The sequence below is a fragment of the Seriola aureovittata genome, chromosome 23 (genome assembly GCF_021018895.1).
Source record: "Seriola aureovittata isolate HTS-2021-v1 ecotype China chromosome 23, ASM2101889v1, whole genome shotgun sequence".
In the NCBI taxonomy this organism is placed as follows: Eukaryota; Metazoa; Chordata; class Actinopteri; order Carangiformes; family Carangidae; genus Seriola; species Seriola aureovittata.
In genome coordinates, this window is record NC_079386.1 from 10,956,066 (window position 1) to 10,974,587 (window position 18,522).

At 44.2% G+C, this 18,522-nt stretch overlaps 1 protein-coding gene across 1 annotated transcript; it reads right to left on the reverse strand.

Moving 5' to 3' along the window:
• Nucleotides 1–1,526: 1,526 nt before the first annotated feature.
• hdlbpb (high density lipoprotein binding protein b) lies at nt 1,527–17,364 on the reverse strand. The gene is made up of 28 exons (XM_056368752.1): nt 17,271–17,364; nt 15,332–15,411; nt 14,048–14,149; nt 13,593–13,744; nt 13,043–13,258; nt 11,898–12,104; nt 11,340–11,555; nt 10,014–10,220; nt 9,801–9,908; nt 9,339–9,443; nt 9,159–9,237; nt 8,040–8,179; nt 7,850–7,954; nt 7,634–7,747; nt 7,460–7,546; nt 7,074–7,205; nt 6,627–6,845; nt 6,249–6,470; nt 5,824–6,042; nt 5,416–5,557; nt 5,114–5,241; nt 4,893–4,997; nt 4,529–4,663; nt 4,144–4,287; nt 3,805–3,984; nt 3,547–3,663; nt 3,261–3,419; nt 1,527–3,064 (listed from the first exon to the last, which is right to left on the reverse strand). The coding sequence occupies exons 3-28, from the start codon at nt 14,121–14,123 to the stop codon at nt 2,972–2,974; spliced, it is 3,807 nt and encodes a 1,268-aa protein (XP_056224727.1). The 5' UTR covers nt 14,124–14,149; nt 15,332–15,411; nt 17,271–17,364; the 3' UTR covers nt 1,527–2,971.
• Between the last annotated feature and the right edge of the window lie 1,158 nt (nt 17,365–18,522).

An 18,522-nucleotide genomic window follows, 5' to 3' on the forward strand; every position in this document is an offset into this window, starting at 1 on the left:
GGTCACTGACATGTTATTGCAGTGTTGCATACTTTCTCAATCACACCTTTTTTCAAAATGCTGTAGACTAATTACTCATTAAGGCCAATAGTGGGTTTTTTCATAGCTTTTTACAGAGATAGTGGCTGCTTCTGGGGCAGCTCTGTCCTGCCACGTAAGAACGGACACACATGAAGAAATTTAAAAATGCAGAGACTCAGCCGAGAGTTCAACAACTAAAAATAGACAAATTACTAGTCTGCTGTCCCACAAACATATGTAATGATGCCGTACTTGTAGCTAAGTACGGCAGCGTACCACTAACAGACAGTGATCTGCTGGATGATCCTGTTGGGTTGCATAGTCGGTTTAGTTTACTAATCCGTTGTCAGCTGTAAAGACACACTTCTGCACCAGCTTTGACTTTTAAGTTGGACCCTGAGTTTTCTTTTTGTTTTAATGTCCGCTGACTTCGAGCTGTTCACTCTGACCCTGAGCTCTTCCTGGCCCTTAAGATTCATTTCAAAGTTTCAAATAAATCAAACACTTTGGGAAAACATGCTTATTTCGCTTTTCCACAACTTTAGATGACAAGACGGATACAACGGTCATGTCCGTGTGAGGCTGGAGCCAGGAGGCAGTTAGCCTAGCTTAGCATAAAGACTGGAAACATTGGGGAAACAGGTAGCCTGGCTCTGTCCAAAGTGGAAAAACTGTGCTTGCCAACACCTATAAAATCACACTTGTATATATATAAATAAGGGTGACAGTAATAATGAAATCAAATGATTGATGATGACTCATACAAGTGTCCACAAACCTAATTTAACTGCTTACAATAGAGTAGTCTCTACTTATAATAGTTGTTCTCACCAAGAAAAAGTTGCAGCACATAACTTCCTGTAAAACCGAAGATTGCAGCTTCTCCATGTCTGTTTTTATACAGATTAAACAAGCCAGATACAATGTGGTAATTAGTGAGTTTTAGTATTTTCTCCATTCTTTCCGCCTGCGTTCAGTCTTTATGCTGAGCTAGGTTAATGGCCTCCTCACTCTAACTCCACTTTTAACACACAGACATCAGAGTGGCATCGATCTTCTCATCGATTTGTGAGCGAGAACGCCAATAAGCAAATTTCCCCAACATGTTCAACTATGCCTTTAAGACTCCAGGGGGTGAAGCTTGGATTCATCGAATTGAAATCTGGGTTAACAGTGACATTTAGCAACAGGACACGTGTCGTTTTAAGTCTCAGAACTGGACAAAAGAATAAGGGGCAACAAAGGTGTTTGCTACAAAATATCACTAAATACACGTGAAGCACTTATACGAGAGGAAACCAAATTGCAGCTGTTGATAGTTCAGTTAGTTCGGTTTTTTGTTTTTTTTTGGGGGGGGGGGGGGGGGGGGGGGACAGATCTTAAGCAGCATTGTGAGCAAGTTGACAGGAATTATCAAGTGTTAATGACGAGCTGAGAGGGTTAAAAACCTCCACGTGAGCTCTGAGAACAGCTCCGAGAAGAGAGACAAACGGACAAAGACGATGTAAAAGTTTGGTTCAGCTTCATTCAAATATACATCTTAACTTCCACACGCACACACATACATACATACATACATACATACATACATACATACATACATACATACAGTCTTCCAAATATGCCAGAAACCAACAACAAAAATCCCACAGTTTAAAAAAATAGCCAAAAGTTCTTTGTACACTTACACATAACAAGTGGTAACATGATCCAAAACCCTGACGTACAACATTCACTCCCAAACTTAAGGTTGTAAGCATCAAGCTACAGTGAGTGCTTTCATAAAAAAGAAACAAAAAAACGCATGATCACAGTAGTTCAAATAAAATGGCTCCTTTTTGAATAAATAAACAGTTGTGACAAAACGACCTTCATTACAAACAATCGGCGCAGGACTTCAACATCTTTAGATTCGTCGGGATTTAAAAAAAGAAAGAACCTCCAGAAAGTCGACTACAGCAGCTGTTTTTGCTCCCAGCTCTGAAAGAAATAAAACGGGGAACTACAAACACTTTGTGTGGGTGAATAACCTCTCCTGAACCCACCAACACACACACACACGCACGCACGCACGCACGCACGCACGCACGCACGCACGCACGCACGCACGCACGCACGCACGCACGCACGCACGCACACAGCTCATTGCCTCACCTGCTGCACCACATTAAAAGGTGAGACAACAAGAAACCTCCTTGTAAAAAAAAAAGAAAAAGAAAAATTAAATAAAACACAGGAAAAGAACCTTAAAAGATGCGGTTGTTTACAAACTCTTCTTGCACAGTAAAACACAGACTGCCCTCTTTTTTTTTTTTCTTTTTTTTTTTAAGCTTAAAAATCCAAGAATGTGCTGTTGTGACTTGGATGCACCATCACCACCTGGTGGCTGAGGATGTTTCCCCAGTTGCCCCTCTGGCTCCACATCCCTGACTCGGCAGACTCTGAAGAGGTGAAACATTTTCTAATGTACTCCAGCGAGCTGACAGTTTTGCTTCTGTGGGGAGAGTCTGGCAGTCGGAGGTGAAAAAAAGTTGGGACTGTTTTTGTTTTTTTCTAAATGTTTCAGTGAGACCGGCAGCGGCTGGTGCAACCCGAGAGGCGGAGCGGGACAGCGAAACTATGAAGGGAGCAATCGACGTTCTTTTCTTTTTTCTTTTTTTTTTCCTTCTCAAGGAGAAAGAGGAGGTGGAGGTACTAAGAAGAGAGACAGATGAGGACAAAAGAAGGGATAGTTCTCCCAGAATTCATTGTGGCTGGTTGTGGGAGGTCGGTACAGGGGTTTTTTTTTACAGAGAAAGAGAGACAAAGGGAGGTCACTAGGGGGGAGGAGGAGGAGGAGGAGGAGGAGGAGGAAGGAGAGCAGCAATTTGATTAGAGATTTGTTTTGTCTCTCATCATCTACTTTACAGAGGGATTTTTTTTTGTTTTGTTTTCCTCCAGAAGAGCGGCTTCAGAACTTCTTCGGCCCCCAGGCTGACGCTTGTTTCGGGGCCACGCCTGTCCCAAACGTAGGGAAGTCCTCTGCACTGCTCATGTCAGGAGCCTGGAAACGAACCCACACAAAGAGCTTGGTATAGTACAAAACTGACATGGACGCAAGGCGAGGCACTGACTGTACAACATATGATCGACTTCATCAATCTACATTTAAGATGACGTCTCTGTCTGCGGCTCCTCCCACACACTCCTGACGTACACCTGCGTCATATTCAAGGTAAATAAAAATCCACACGTCCCACCTTGTTCCCTGCTGCGTTCCAGGGGGCGTCCCGCACCACAAAGCCCTTAGCCGGACCCCCGCTGCTATCATCCACGCCTCCTGCGCCCCCTCCCCCGCCGTAGCGAGACGGAGGCTTCATGTACGCCGCCAAGGTCTCCGTCTCTGTCACGCTGAGCAACTGAGAGGTGAAGACAGGAGAGAAGAAAAACGGCTCTTAAACAACAGCCTCCCTTTGCTCTGCCCTGCTGTTACTGAGGTGTGTGTGTGTATTTGTATTTAATGCATCCTCGGCTGTGTGAACTCACATATTCCTCCTCCAGGTTGAGCAGGTGGTCGATGGCGTTGTCGACGGTCTCGGGAAGGCCCGTCACAGTCACTTTGTCAGGCTCGTCAGAACCTGGCTGAGGGAACCGGATATCCACCTGAAAACGTAAACAAGAGGAGAGGATTGTTATTATAAAGTGGAAAACCACAACATACGAAACCGAATCAGAACTTCTCTCCTCCGTGTTCAGAGTAAAAGATCAAACGATGAGCCGTCGCGTAAACAACCAACGTCTAACCTTGAACTCCTCCATCAGCTTGCGGATGGCTTTGCCGCGGGCTCCGATGATGCGAGCGTGGGTCCTCGGGTCCAGGTGAACGTCTTGGCTCACCATCTCCTGCAACTCGGCCACCAGCTGCTGGATGGACTGACGCGCCTCCTCCACGTTACGCTCGTACCCCGAGATCACGATCAGATCCTGGGAGCGCAGAACGAGGATAGAGGAGGGAAAACACACAGAACCGGGGAGAAAAACGTGTGAGAAAAGACAGTTACATGTAAATAGAGGGAAAGAAAGGAGGAACCATTGAGATTAGGAGCTCAAGGTTTTTTTCCACGTCAGCTGCATGACACACACCTGCTGCTCGTCTCCTTTGTCGGGGAACTGGATGCTGACGTCGTGGTCTTTTCTGATCTGAGAGATGACTGCTCCCTTGCGGCCGATGATCTTGGGATGAAACTTTGGATCCACGGACATGGTGACCTTGAAGCTGCGCAGGGCCTGGGAGGACACAAAGCAAGAATGCTTCATCTCAAACACTGAAATACGTTCACAGTATCCCGGCGTCACATTTCACATGACCTGTGCAGTTATAATTAGAAGGTTTTGATGTGAAAGAATAAGCACCTCCGCTGCTGCCGCTGAGGCCGTATCTGCTGACATAACAGATCAGTAAGAGGGAGCAAAAAAACTGCTGTTGATGACTGTGTAAGAGGTTTTCTAAAGGGGGGGGGGGGTTTACCCTGTCCTCCTGCTCGGCCTGCAGTTCTTTGACCCTCTCCAGCAGACCCTGTTTGGCTCGCTCCACGTTGGCCGCCAGACCTGTCACCTTGATCACATCCAGCTGCTTCTCGGGCTGCGGCACCCAGATGTTCACCTGCAACAAAACGAACAATCAGTTACAGATCACTTACATTTTTCTGCATTCTGAGGGAATCCCCTCACTTACACTCCAACTCTGCATCAAATATTACCGATTGAAAGTTTCCCCAATAGCTGAGCGTGTTAATCACAGCTTGTTCTTGTTACATCACTGACGCAGGCCTTTGGACCTGCGGTGTGAAATGTCTCTCGGCCAGACGGTGGCACCAGAGTGTCAAGCTAACCTCGTACTCCTCCATCATCTTCCTGATGCCACTGCCCTTCTGGCCGATGATGTAGCGATGCAGCTCGTAAGACACTTCCACGTCCTCCGTTATGGGCACCAACGCCTGAAGTAGGAGGCAGAGACGTGATTATTATATAAAATAAAATTTAAAAAAAAAATTAAAAAAAGACAAGATGGCATCACATCTGTAACTGAAGGAAAAAAAAACATGGTGCCTACCAGCAAGGCGGCTTTAGCCATCTCACACTTTTCTGCCCTCCCAGAGATGGTGATGATGTCATTCTTGCGGGGGACAAACTCCGCCTCTGGACTGACCTCACCGTTCTCCTGTGGTGGAGGCTCCTGACCTGGAATTTTACAATGAAAAATGGACTAAAAGACTTTCTTTGGCTTGTATGTTTCCCATGTAAAAACATAACTGCTGCATCTACATTAATAGCTAAACGTTTTTCTGTTTTCTTGTGGTGCTGTTTCGGTATCACAGCTGCAGGTACACTTCTTTCGTGTGATATGTTTCTGACCTGCGGCGCTGTCATCTCTCTCGGGGAACTTGATTTGAACCTCGTGCTCCCTGGTGATGTGCTGGATGCGGCAGCCTTTAGGCCCCATGATGGCGCGGTGGCAGCGCTGAGGGATGGCCACCTCCACGCTCACCTGGGACTCCTGCTCGAGAGAGGGGAGGAAGAGAGGAGACAGCTGGGTAACAACGGCAAACACAGATTGTGTGCAGGAGGATTGTTCCCATCACTTCTGGTAAAATCCCTGAGCAAAACATGAGGCCACAACATCAGTTGGTTACTGTGGCAACCAAGTAGCTTCACTAAATTGATGTGCAAGTATTTTGCAAACAATCAAAAATGATAACACTCAGCAAAAACACACTTTCAATGACACAAATATGTAATTTTTTATTTTCTCAAATGTCTCACCAGGTCCTCGATGATCTCCTGGATGCGTTTCTTCGCAGCCTCCACGCAGTCCTTGGCTCCCTTCAGAGTGACCCGCTGACTGTTGGCTCCGGTGCGAGGGAAGCTCACGGCCACGCCACCGTACTCCTCGGCCAGCTCCCGCAGCACCTGGCCTCTCCGACACACAAAGTGGCGGTGGTGGCGAACGTCCACGACCATGCTGTCCTCCACCACGTCGTCCTGGAGAAGGAGGGAACAGAAAAGTGGTAACTACGAAAGAGGATGTTTAAGAATATATGACACTGAAGATTTAGAGGTTTCATGCCGTCCTTCAGGTGACCTCTGCCTCTTCTTTCCTTGTGATTTGCCTCTGTTCATTCAGCTTTGAATGGACGTATTCAGTATGCAAAGTAATTCGGAACAAAGCACATGCAGTGTATAATTACCAGGTTTTTGACCAGACTTTCCAGCTCCTTCTGAGCCTGACGAACGGCTTCCTCTTTCCCCACGATGGTGATCAGTTCCTGCTCTGTGTCATCCGGCGACGGGAAGATGATTCGAGCCCCCGTTTTGTCCCGCACACGGCGGATATTTGCCCCGCCACGGCCAATCAAGAATTTATGGTATTCAGGTTTTGCCTGCAGCTCAGCTGTAAAGTTGTTGACTTGCTGAAAACGGCGGGAAGGAAAGAGGACAGGAAAAGGATGTAAGTATTTGCCCTCTCCTTCCCTTCTCTTTATAGTAACTCACTTCATTTTGAGACACCTGTTCATTCTCTCTTTGTATCAACCATTCTTCATGTTTCTCTGTCCTCTCACACCAACCTTTTCCTCAGCCAGCTGCAGCAGCTGTTTCTTGGCCTTCTCCACCTCTCCAGCAGGCCCTCTGATGGTGACCTTGTCCGAGCCGGAGCCCTCGGAGGGGAAATGGATGTGGACGCCGCCGCAGTCTTCCATGATGGAGCGCACAAGGCAGCCTTTGGAGCCGATCAGAGAGTTGTGCAGTTTGGCCGGGATGGTGACCTCTGTCTCCTTGATGTTGGCCTGGCGGGATGAAGAGAGACAGATAAAGATTGTGAGTTTAATAGACTGTGCAGTTACACGAAGAATATTCTAGGGGTCAAAACATTCACCAGCACTTTGTCAATACTTCTTCAATATAATAAATATAGAAAGAGTGGAGAGATGACAGAAGAAGAGGCATAAAAAGTCATAGTATAGTAAGGCATAAAAAAGCAGCACAAATGACATCAGCAGTCTCTGACGTCTCACCAGTTCTCTCTGGATGGCGAGGATTCGGTCTCTGGCCGCCTCACAGTTGCTCTTCTTGCCTGTGATGACGATCATCTCTGAGTTACTGTTCTCTGTCGGGAGGTCGATCTTAGTGTTGGTCTCTTCACGGATCTGGTGGCATAAACAGCATGTGTTAATTTCAGTCTTTAACATCATGTTACATATATATATATATATATATACACACACACACACACTTAATAGAATCATAAGCTTAGAAATGAAAAATTGAAAGCTGAAATTATTGCACGTGTGTTATGATAAAATATGATCCATCTGAGTGTTAAATCCTCAAACAAGTTTTGAGTGTCTAATAATTTTAAGTGGGTTTTGTCAAATTCTCAAAGACCACTTCAAAGTCTCACCTTTTTAATGTTGGCCCCGCCCTTACCAATTATGTTTTTGTGAAACTGCTTGAAGATGGGAACAGAGAGCGAGAAGCTGTTCTCAATCTGCAAAAGAAAGGAAGCTGCTGTTAAGTCAAGAGCAGAGAGGGTGAGACAGGCAGTCAGACGATGACGGATGATGGTGGGTCGTACCAGGTCGGCAATGATTTTCTGGAGGAACTTGGCACATTTCTCCACCTCGTTCTTCGGCCCTCTTAGCTGGACGATGTCACTCTTCTGCGACGGGTCAGGGAAGTTAATAATGACCTAGAGGTGGATGAGATAATACTCCGCAAATTAAATTACTCATTATTTTATTATTTGTGATGAACCGACGAGATAAAGTGCGGGAAGGGTCAGAACATTCACCTCAGGGAACTTGTCTCGAACTTCTTTGATCTTTTCTCCCTTCTGGCCGATGATTGTCCGATGGAACCTCTGCTCCACGATCAGGTCTTTGGTGCGTTCGTTTTCCTGGAAACAGGAAAGAAGTGTGAAGATAAGTAATGACTCTATAATAGGTTTTATACATGCACCTAAACTTTGAAGCCATTCTCACCATTCTCTGGACCATCTCGATGAGTTCTCTGCGTGCCAGCTGGACTCCTTTAGGGTCTCCTTCGATCCGGACCAGGCCGCTTCGCTCGGAGTCCTGAGGGATTCGTACTGACACTTTGTACTGCTCCTTGATCCGATTGACTGCAGGGAGGAAGGGGGAGAAGTGAGCAAGAAGACAAGGATGATGAAGAAATGAAGAGGAAGGAAAGGGGTCCATTCTCAAAGAAATGTCACATCTCTGGAGAATCAAACACCAACCTCCTGTAGGTTTGAAACATGGCTGTAAAAACACTGTAGGCTCGTATTTCACAACGAACACTTGTTGCGCTCCAATTCATTTAGTACGGTTAAAAATGAAACCAATACTGGCCACTTTTCCAAGTGGGAAAAAAACTTGTCACACCACTCCTGCATCGTAATCCATTTCCCCCCTTCACACAGTGAAAACTTTTCACTGCTAGAGTTCATTTTAAAAAAGGGGCTATTTTAAAGTTTTCTCTGCCGCGTAACGTGGTTTCTTGCCGGGAGCAGGTGGTGGTGATTGTCACTTGACAAGAGCTTCGGCCACGGTTGTCTTTATTATATAAGAGGTTATAATTCGCCCTCTGAGCAGCGCTGCGTCTTCAGGGCAGATTGGAGGCTACAGTGAGTCGGAAAGTGACAAGACGGGTTGGGGCTAGCTGGTTAGCGTGCTAACTTCAGTAGAAGAAAAGATGTGACAGAGAAATTTGATGTTTGATGCTGGCTATGCAGCAATACCAAAACTTACAAATACTCTAGCTCCTTTAAGTGACATGAACTGAGACGCTCCACAGCCGCTGTGCTCCATGACAGCTGAACTTTTAATAGCTACTTTTCAACTATTACAGTCAATTACTAATTATTACTTGTCTGAAGAGAGCACAAGAAGGCAGTAAATAAACTGATGTGTGTGATTTGTTTCCTGTTTAATAAGAAACAATGAATTTGGTGGATGTTTTCACTGAGGCGCCTCATCCTACCTTAAAGTTCACATATTTAAAAATGGCTGATCCCACTGACATTCAAACACTTAACCCCGGCTCAGGAGGTGTCCCAGATTTTTTTTCTGTTGACATTCTCAGAACAGAAGTTCACTCACTGTTGACTCCGTTCTTTCCGATGAGGTGTCTGTGGAAACGCTGGTCTATGATGACCTCAGTGTAGTCCATCCTCACCAGCTGAACAAAGAGGGAGATGTAAGATTGGTCACTGAAGTTGTACATAGTTCTCAGTGGTACGGTGCTGAATCCTGTGTGTGTGTGTGTGTGCGTGCACTGACCAGGTCTTTGATGATCTCCTGAATCTGGGCCTGAGCCTGCTCCACCTCCTCTGTTGGCCCCTCCAGACTGATGCGCTCCTCACCGTCCGTAAACTCGATGTGAACCTGTACACACACACACACACACACACACACACACACACACACACACACACACACACACACACACACACACACACACACACACACACACACACACACACACACACACACACACACACACACACACACACACACACACACACATCCTCCTCAGTGTCACTGTTAATTACAAACACATCTTCAGTCCATGTTACAACTTAAAGTATCCTCCCATTTTACAAGATACAGGATCCCCCATGCCGCCTGCCACTCCTGTCACATTGCAGGAGCAGGATGTGGTATTTGTGTTTTTTTATCTCTGGCTTCTAACTCAGATGATCTCTCTCCTCTCCCCCCTCCCCTCTCCCGCTCTCCCCTTACCCGGGGTAGCTGCTGTGTGATCCGTCCGATGTTCTGTCCCTTCTTGCCGATGATGAAGCGATGCAGCCAGGCAGGAGCGGTCACCTCCACTACCATCACGCTCTTAGCCTGCACCGAGACCAAGAAATAATGTGCATCCACAAACTGACAGTTATAAATGTATTATGTACAAGCTTTCCCTGCCCTCCGTCCAAGTCGCACTCTCCTCCTCACCTTGGCGTAGACCTGCGTGAGTGCTGGTCCCAGCTTGTCAGGCTCCCCCCTGAGGATGATGGTCTCTGAACCGGAGTCCAGAGGGGGCATCTCCACAGACACCCCCGTGGCCTCCAGGATCTCCTGCAGGGTGTTGCCCTTTGGCCCTATGATGTACTTATGCTGAGACTTCTTCACCTCTACAGAGATGGTGGTGGTCTTCCTCTTCTGCAGGGTGGGCAAGGACAAGATCGTAAATCATGAGCAGCATGGAAAAAATACATCCACGGTAAGAGGAAGTGCAGCTGGAGGAAGTGGCGAAAATGAGGGATGGATGAGAGCACGACGGGAGACAGAAAGAGAAATGAAAGACAGGAAACAGGAAGGACGGAGCAGAGAGAGGCTGGAGTGAACAGAGGGAAAAGGTGGATTTAGAAGTTGAAAGACAAAGGGAAATAAATGGGCAAACGATGAGCAGAGAGGGAGAGGAGAGAGACAGAAAGTGATTGAAAGCAAGAAGGCAGCGGAGAAAATTTATTTGTTTTTGCCTCTCATACATATGCACTAAATCAAATCAGCATTCTCATCCTGTTGTTCTCTGGCGAAATCCAATTTTCTCTCCACATTATCTCCGGCTTGCCTATCGACGGCGCTCATCTGGTACACACACACAAACACACACACTTCCTCTCCGTGTTTCATCTGTCCATCTTTTGTAGTAGTTTCTCGTAACGGCGATAACAGGTTGTCTCACTGCACCAAAGAGGTTTCGTTGCACTTGAGGTTTTTAGATCTCGGCAGCACAGTGAACAAGTGGTGAAAGTGAGACTGTGGTGAACCACAAAGTTAATATCTGCAGTCACAGAAACTGAGCCACAAGCTGCTCGCTCGCAACAAGTCTTCCTGGGTAATAGCGCACAAACATGAATGTTTGAAATGTCAATGCAAGTGTAGCAGGGACTAAAAGTTGGCATGAATTACTGATCACAAAACGTCTTGAATTTGGTGTTTAGTTTTGCTCATTGTTTCGCTTTTGTTTTTCTTTCTTTTTCCTTTTTCTATGTTTCTATTGATATTTATGTGCATTTTTAATTTAGAACGCTTTGAAATTTTGATGAAAATGACCAAAAAAAAAAAAGGATTTGAGAAGAAATAACAGAAAAAACAAACAACAAACAATATTTAGGTGACAGATCATAAATTATAGTTAGGTAAATTAAGTTTTTAAAGACTATTTTGGCTTCTTTAGACCAGTAATTCTAGTTCTATTCTAAACTCGATAAGGCGCCAGGTTAAGTTAGTTATAATTGGGGTAATATGATCTCTGTCTTTCCTGAACAAACATACCTTGTCGTCGTAGATGGCTCGAATGCGGTTGACTGCCAGGGCGACAGCCTCCTTCTCCCCGGTGATGACGATCTCGTCCTTGGGCAAGCTGGGCGGAGGGATGCTGATGCGGGCGCCTGTCTCCTGGCTCAGCTCCTGCACCAGCCGGTTGTGGGCACCGGCGATGAAGGGGTGGAAGGCCTTCTCCAGGGACAGACGCTCCACCGCACGCTTGTCCTGGGGAGTGGGGAGGAGGAGGATGAGGGAGGGGGGAGTCGGCAAACAACAGTTGAACAAACGGCAGAATTTGTTAATATTGGTTTTCATAGATATTTAAAGTGACTTTCATTATAGGAGAGCCACATACAGTATCAAGAAGTAATTCAATATTTGATCAGTAAAGTTAATTAGTATCTATAAAGAGACAGTTTCAGTCTTAATGGCTCCTCATGACAGAATCAAAAATACATGATTAAAAGATCATATTCGTATTTATTTACTCTTTATTCTAATGCAACCTCAGACAAACTTCAACCACTTCTGTTTTTAGCTGTACATTTTTTTTTAATTGACGCTAACCTGCTCAGCAGAGATGAGAAGGATCTCGTGGCGAGCCTTCTCGATGCCCTCCTTGGTGCCGGTGATGCGGATGTTGGCGCTGGGGTCGTCAGGACGTGGAATAGCGATCTTGGTGGCCGTCTTCAGCTCCAGCTCCTGCAGCTTCTCACCGTTCTTACCAATGACGAAACGATGGTGCTCCTTGGGGATGGCGACCGTAGCTGAGGCCTGGGGACGTGTGAGGGAGAACGTGAGCTAGGTTTGCCTGGACTGATTTTATTAGCATTATATAAATCTCTTTTAATAAAGTTAAGGTTCAGACATATCCATTAAAACCTCAGTTGCTGATATAGCAGCCTCAGATTCTTGAGAAATGAAACAAGTGAGTTTTCATGTGAAGTGCTCACTCGGTGGGTAAACACATACAGACGCATTCGACTTTGCGAAGAGGACAGAGTGTTTTTTCTGAGCTATTGTATCAATAACTGCAGCTCAGCTAAACTGTTGGACCTCAGTGCACCAATTGAAGTGGAAATCAGCATGTTTGCTGCTGAAGCCCGGAAAGGCCACCCTTGGGAGCTGACGGTCAATTTTCAGCTCAACTTTTTGTCCTAAACTGGCCTGACTGCACAGTAAGTAGTTTTCTATCTGCAGTTAACACTAACTATCCTTGTGTAACTTAGGATTGAGTTATCTCCTAGCTGATGAGGTCCAAGATACGACAATGCAATATCTCTATAAATACAAATTGTTCAACACCTTGCTTGCACCAATATATACGTATATTATATATGTAGGTACAAAATGCTGAACTAGGCTTTTCCAAGCTGTTACAGTACTTTCTTTCATGGTGATAATCTACTACAACTGTAAAACAAAGCTTACCAAGTAATATCACAACTTTAAACCAAAGTAGCCAGGAGCTGATATCCATCTGTTTTATTTAACTGAGTTAAGTTTTCTGAGCGTGTACTTTCTGCATTTTTTGGTAGTGTCAAATTGCATTCTGATATTATAATGAGATGTGCTTATGTAAGCAAAAAGAGCTTTTTCAGTAGATCCTGTCAAGAAAACAGCCCTGCCATGCACTCAGCAGTCAGCACTCAGCACCCCACACTTTAGGCATTTAACATAATATAAGCACGAGGAAAATATAGTAAACGTACCTGTGTCTGCAGGCGAGCCACAATTTCCTTGCGAGCCTTCATGACAGAGTCCAGTTTGCCCGTGACCATGATGGACAGGCCCTGGTCTTTAGCCAGGGACAGCTCGATGTGAGCCCCCGTCCTCTGCATGATGTCCAGGCACACTTTGGCCTCCTCACCCTCCCCAAACTGGCTGTTGTCCTTGTAGCGACGCTCCTCCAGGGGCACGTGGAACACCTGGGGGGGACAGTGCAGGTTGGAAGGAAGGAGAGGCGAAGTTCAAATTTCAGACAACAAGTCTCACTTGCTTATTTTCCCAGAACAGGTGCAATTTATTGAGCAGCTTTACTGGCACCGAAATGGCTTGGGGCAAAATGTTATTGTTATTGTCAGGAAAATAATTTCATTCTTTTTGCACAGATAGACAGTTTGCAAATCAGAAACTGGCTGCAGGCCATGCAAACTTTTCTTCTTTCTTCAATGTGTATGTGCATTCACCTCTTACATTTGTACATGTATACTTTTAAACGTAGGTGTGTCTCTTTATGTATGTAGCCAGTGGCTGTTTGACCTGGGTGATGACAGAGGCTTTGATGGGCCTGATCTTGCTGCCCCATGCTGAAGCCGGCTCCCCGGCCTTTTCCCCTGGTGCTCCCTTCTCCGGCAGCGGAGGGAAGGCCTCCAGGTAAGTGGGGATGTAGGCTTCATCCTCTGGGACACAGCCTGGCCCGGAGAAACGAAGGTAAAAAAAGGGAAGGATGGAGAAAGAAAACAGTATTCATGTATTGATGAATACAAGAAGATCCAAAAGAAAAGAGAGACACCATTAACTATACTCCGAAATCATATTTATCTAAGAAAGAAAGCATTGAAAAAGTATCACATACACATAAAGTAAACAGAAACTGCACTGCACATACATAAAGGCAAGTAGGAAAAAAACTAAATTGGTGTCTCTTGGGCTGATAGGTGGATAACTAGTCTGAAAACCCTCAGGAACAAAAGTAAAAACAGATGACAGGTTACCTGTAATCTCCTGGTCCTTGAGGCCACTGCGATGCTCCGCAAAGCTCTCCGGGGTCAACACTGCCACTGAGCTCATGGTTTAAGACTTATTCCGCTATTCCACTAAAGGTGGGGAAGGATGAAGTGCAAAAATATGAATAAATCAAACGCTATAATCTCTGAGGAGGAAGTTACTTGCTGTATGTGCACGAAATTTCACATTAATTAAACTGACTAGATGATCCAACAGCAAAAAAGCCATCAGAAATACAGACAGACGCTTATTTAAAGCTGTCTCTATTATGTTCTTCTCCCCTCCCTTGAATGCAGTGTTTCATATTCAGTGGATTTGCTTTCCACAAGCCCCAGATGATTGAGGTTGCCTCTGTGGCATCGCTACAGTGCACTGATGCAGCACCCTACACCTGAGGTGTGCTCCAATTAGCACTTTACAAGCCTCAGACAAACACACGGTGATACAAAGCCTCTGGGACAGGGTTATCACAAGTCACACTCAAAGAGTCGTCTTGGACCAGAAAACAACTGCTGCTCACATTCCTTGTGATGCGGAATCACAGGATCCTCACTTACATTACTACAGCGGGTCAAACAAGCCTTCCCTGAGCATTTTAAGAAAGAAAACCAAAAACTAAATCTGCTGATCTTTGCACTGCTCTACTGACTGTCAGAGCAATTTCATCAACACAAAGACAGCCTTGTGATTTAGGGAGAATATTGCATTTTCATGGCTACTAACTGCTAGCACAGCAATAAAAAAACAAACAATGAATGCTTAAAAGCACGCATCTACAAGATCCTGTGCTCCAATTAACAGTTGATGAAGGAAAACAAGTGTCATCTCTTATATCCCTCACTTGTTTTTCTGGTCTGGTTCAGGAAATGCTCACTTTTATTTAACTTTGTTGCTTTACAGCCAAGATGTTTTTCTCATTCATAAACAGGCATGCAAATTCATCTGTGGATCTGCTGTGTGATGCTTCTGGCTGAGCACAAAAGTGACTTTGTGTTATTATCTAAAATCTGTGAAATGTCCCGGTAGGCCTGTTTCTCCTGAAATGTTACTATTTTCTCCCAACGTGTATTCAGATCATAAGTGGCATGTGAAATTTGTTCTTGTTGGTAAAGACTCTGTCCAAACCCTTCTAAAAGAGAAATAACTGCAGCACAAAAAAGAACAAGACACTCCTCAAGGAATAGAACACAAACATACAATATACAGTAACACTGAGCTCAAGCAGAAGAAGCTTAGTCGAACTACACTGCACAAAGTGAGTCCATGCTTACCTGCAAAAGGTCAATTGCCAGAGAGTCCGTCCAGTTATCGGCTACCGTAGGCGCTTCAGTGTGAGTGTGTTTTTCAGCTCCTGGATGCACAACAGGAAAAAGAATTTTTACTAAAAGTGAACACTGTAAATGAAACAGCTGTACAGCTCAGATCCTGGGTTAATACTGTAAACACCCACACTGCACTGCACCTTATACTGTCTCGATCTGATTCACTCTCCTCCTGTTCTCTCCCCTCCCTTCTCCGTATCTCTCCGTCCCCCCTTTTATAGTTTCACAAATTCAATTCAATTTCAGTGTGTGAGCAAATGTGACCACATGATGTGACTTTTTACTGTGTTTGGTGAATAAAATTTAGTTTTCTACCAATATTTTGTAAATTCAGCCCCTGGTGTCTTACACTTGGTTTACGGAGGGGGGGAAATCGCTTAACTCCGCAGCACTTCGTTGGTCAGACATCACGAACTCATGATGCGCAGCCAACGACAGAAATTTAGTTTAAATTGTAGTGGAGTGCCTGCAAAAATATGGGAAAAATATGTATAAAAATAATCTTCAAGAAATGTAGAATATTTCTATTTGGTGCAACAGTGCAGCCATAAAAAACGTGATGTCTTGGGTTTGAATATATCACTCATTTAGCTTCAGTGAGGAGGTGGAACAAGCTGATATGTGATACTGTCAGACAGTGTGAAAAAGGCCATTTAAATAGTCTTAAAGCCGCTTAAGTGGAAACAAAGAAGTAAAAAGGTATGTTAAGAGCAGTGGTGGAATATAATTAGCACATTTACTCAAGTGCTATACAGGCATTTCCACATAAAGCTACTTTAGACTTCCACGTCACTATATTTCAGGGGCAAATATAAAAAACTCTTTACTCCATCTATATCCACATCTACATTTATATGACAGCTACTTACTATGCAGGAGAGGGCTGTGCATACAGAATCCCTTAAGACCTTACAGAATATGGTGCTCACAGATCATACAAAAATAGTTACTAAAATTAGCCACCTAATCCTAATACAACAGTAAAAGTACACATTTCACTCTAGTAATAATTAATACAACTACAAGGTAATGTAACTTCTACATAACATGTGCTTTTACTTTTGACACTTTGAGTACATTTTACTGTAATTACTTATGTAGTTTTACAAAAAAAAAAGATTTTTATGCATGTTTTGTTAATTGTGATGGATGTTTAGGATGTGGTTTTGCTACTTTTACTTATAATGGATCTCAATTCCTCTTCCACCAATGAGTAACTACAGTCGCAAGGCTGCTATTGTAGAGCAACATCTTCTACCACAATATTAGATCGCTAATAATCACACTGAAATTCAAGCGAGAAACTTGAAAGAAACAAAGAGCGCTTGGCACACTGCAACACAGTCCAACGCTAACTTGGCAGCGACTGTGCCTTTCAATATCAGTTTACCAGTTCCCTATAGATAAATAAGAAATATAGACGGCGACATTAATTCAGCCGTGCACGGTGTTGGCTAAGGACCCCGCTAAACGCACCTCTCTCCGGGCAGACCACCGTCTTTTATTGCTAGCTTGAGGATGCGCTGCATGGCTGGTCCTGTTAGCTCGAAGGCTATGTTATCCTATGCTAACGCTGGCAAATACAAGCCAAGGGTTTCAAATATTCGTTAGCCGTGTTCGCTAAGCTAACACACACACACCACTAGGCTCCGACCTCAGCCGGGGATGATTAGGCGCAAGGACTTTCTGATAATCGGCTAAAAAAAAACAAGCCGGGCGGGCAGATAACCAGCTCCAGCTCGCTAGCTCCGGGGGCGCTAACCTTGCTAACCCTGGCTGCTTCTCGTTACAGTCGAACACGCTTTCTCACCACCGTGCCAAAGAGTCTTCCTCCACTGTGTACACATCTAGATAAAAGGGAAAATAAAACAAATAGAAAGAAGCCTACCTTTCAGAGAGAAAATATAGCAGAGGGTGTGTGTTTGACAGGTGATGGTGTAAACACAGATGTGATTGGTCTAGGAGCATTTCCTCTGTCGGCGGAGCGATACAAGCATGCACTGTGACTCACCGAGTATAAAGCAAATGCCGCAGTATCTTTGCGCAACAGGAACATCCAAATCAAATAGGTCTACGTTGTATTTATGTCATTTGGCTCGCTCTGCCGTTTCATTCAGGTGGAAAAGACTCAGATGTGGTGTGCTGACTGGTAATCGATAAATTAAAGAACGTCTGAGGTTATCGGGCCTTGTAACGTCTCACGAGCATCAAACTGACCGGGTCTACTTCTCATTCATGATGGCCTGGTCTGCTCTGCGGGAGTCAGAGCATCACAATTCTCCTAAACCCAGTTTCACCAAGAAAGAAAAAAAATGATAATGTATGCATGATGACAATAAAAGTACTATGATAAACAAAAAGTATGCTATAAAGTCATACATTTGAGTCACAAAGTAATTTTATTTTTAGATTTTAAGTGAAAATTATAAGATAGTAGGTACAAATTATGATGTTTTGACTTAGTAAATCAATAATAATCTAATATCTAACTAAGAATTATTTTGACTTTGTAAGTTAATAACTATCTAATAAATGTGACTTCGGAGGTCAAAACTATTAGACAGTCGTAAGTCAAACAGACAAGAGAGTCAGCATTTTGAGTCACATACTAAAAGTGATGAGGTAGTAAGTTAAAATAGCGATATAATGTAGGCTTCACAGGATACAGATGTGCAGAACAATGAAAACTTTGTGCCAACATATACAAACACAAACATTTTTTTAATTTCTCATATGGTAGTGAAAACAATAAAACATATAAAATAAACAGTAATTACTGAATAATAATGTTTCTCCATTAACAAACACTTAATGTCTGTTCCCCACTGAGACACTAGGTGGAAGTAGGATGCAAAAGTAAAATACAGAGGTGAGGGGAGGGACATATACAGTAGAAAAGCACCTCCTTCTGTGCACCTGTTGAGGAATGTAATCTAGCATACAGAAGTGGGTCAATATAGCTACTGTATACTGATATTCATTTTCAAGCAGTGATCACTTTATTATGCCATAGTATATGCTATATGCCACTGCTTCATAAACAATAGTAAAGTGTTTAATAGCAAAACAAGCAAGGACTTTACTGTAAGTATGCTTGTGTAACATTAACCATAAAATACACATATATTTAGAGTTTTAAT

What these genes read in the sequence shown, in the direction of transcription:
- hdlbpb (XM_056368752.1), bottom strand. Translation starts at nt 14,123, where the DNA reads ATGAGCTCAGTGGCAGTGTTGACCCCGGAGAGCTTTGCGGAGCATCGC. An exon ending in GAGCCATCTACGACGACAAG is followed by an intron (nt 10,221 to 11,339) that starts GTATGTTTGTTC and finishes CCCACCCTGCAG; the next exon opens with AAGAGGAAGACCACCACCAT. An exon ending in TCGCCATCCAGAGAGAACTG is followed by an intron (nt 6,846 to 7,073) that starts GTGAGACGTCAG and finishes TCATCCCGCCAG; the next exon opens with GCCAACATCAAGGAGACAGA.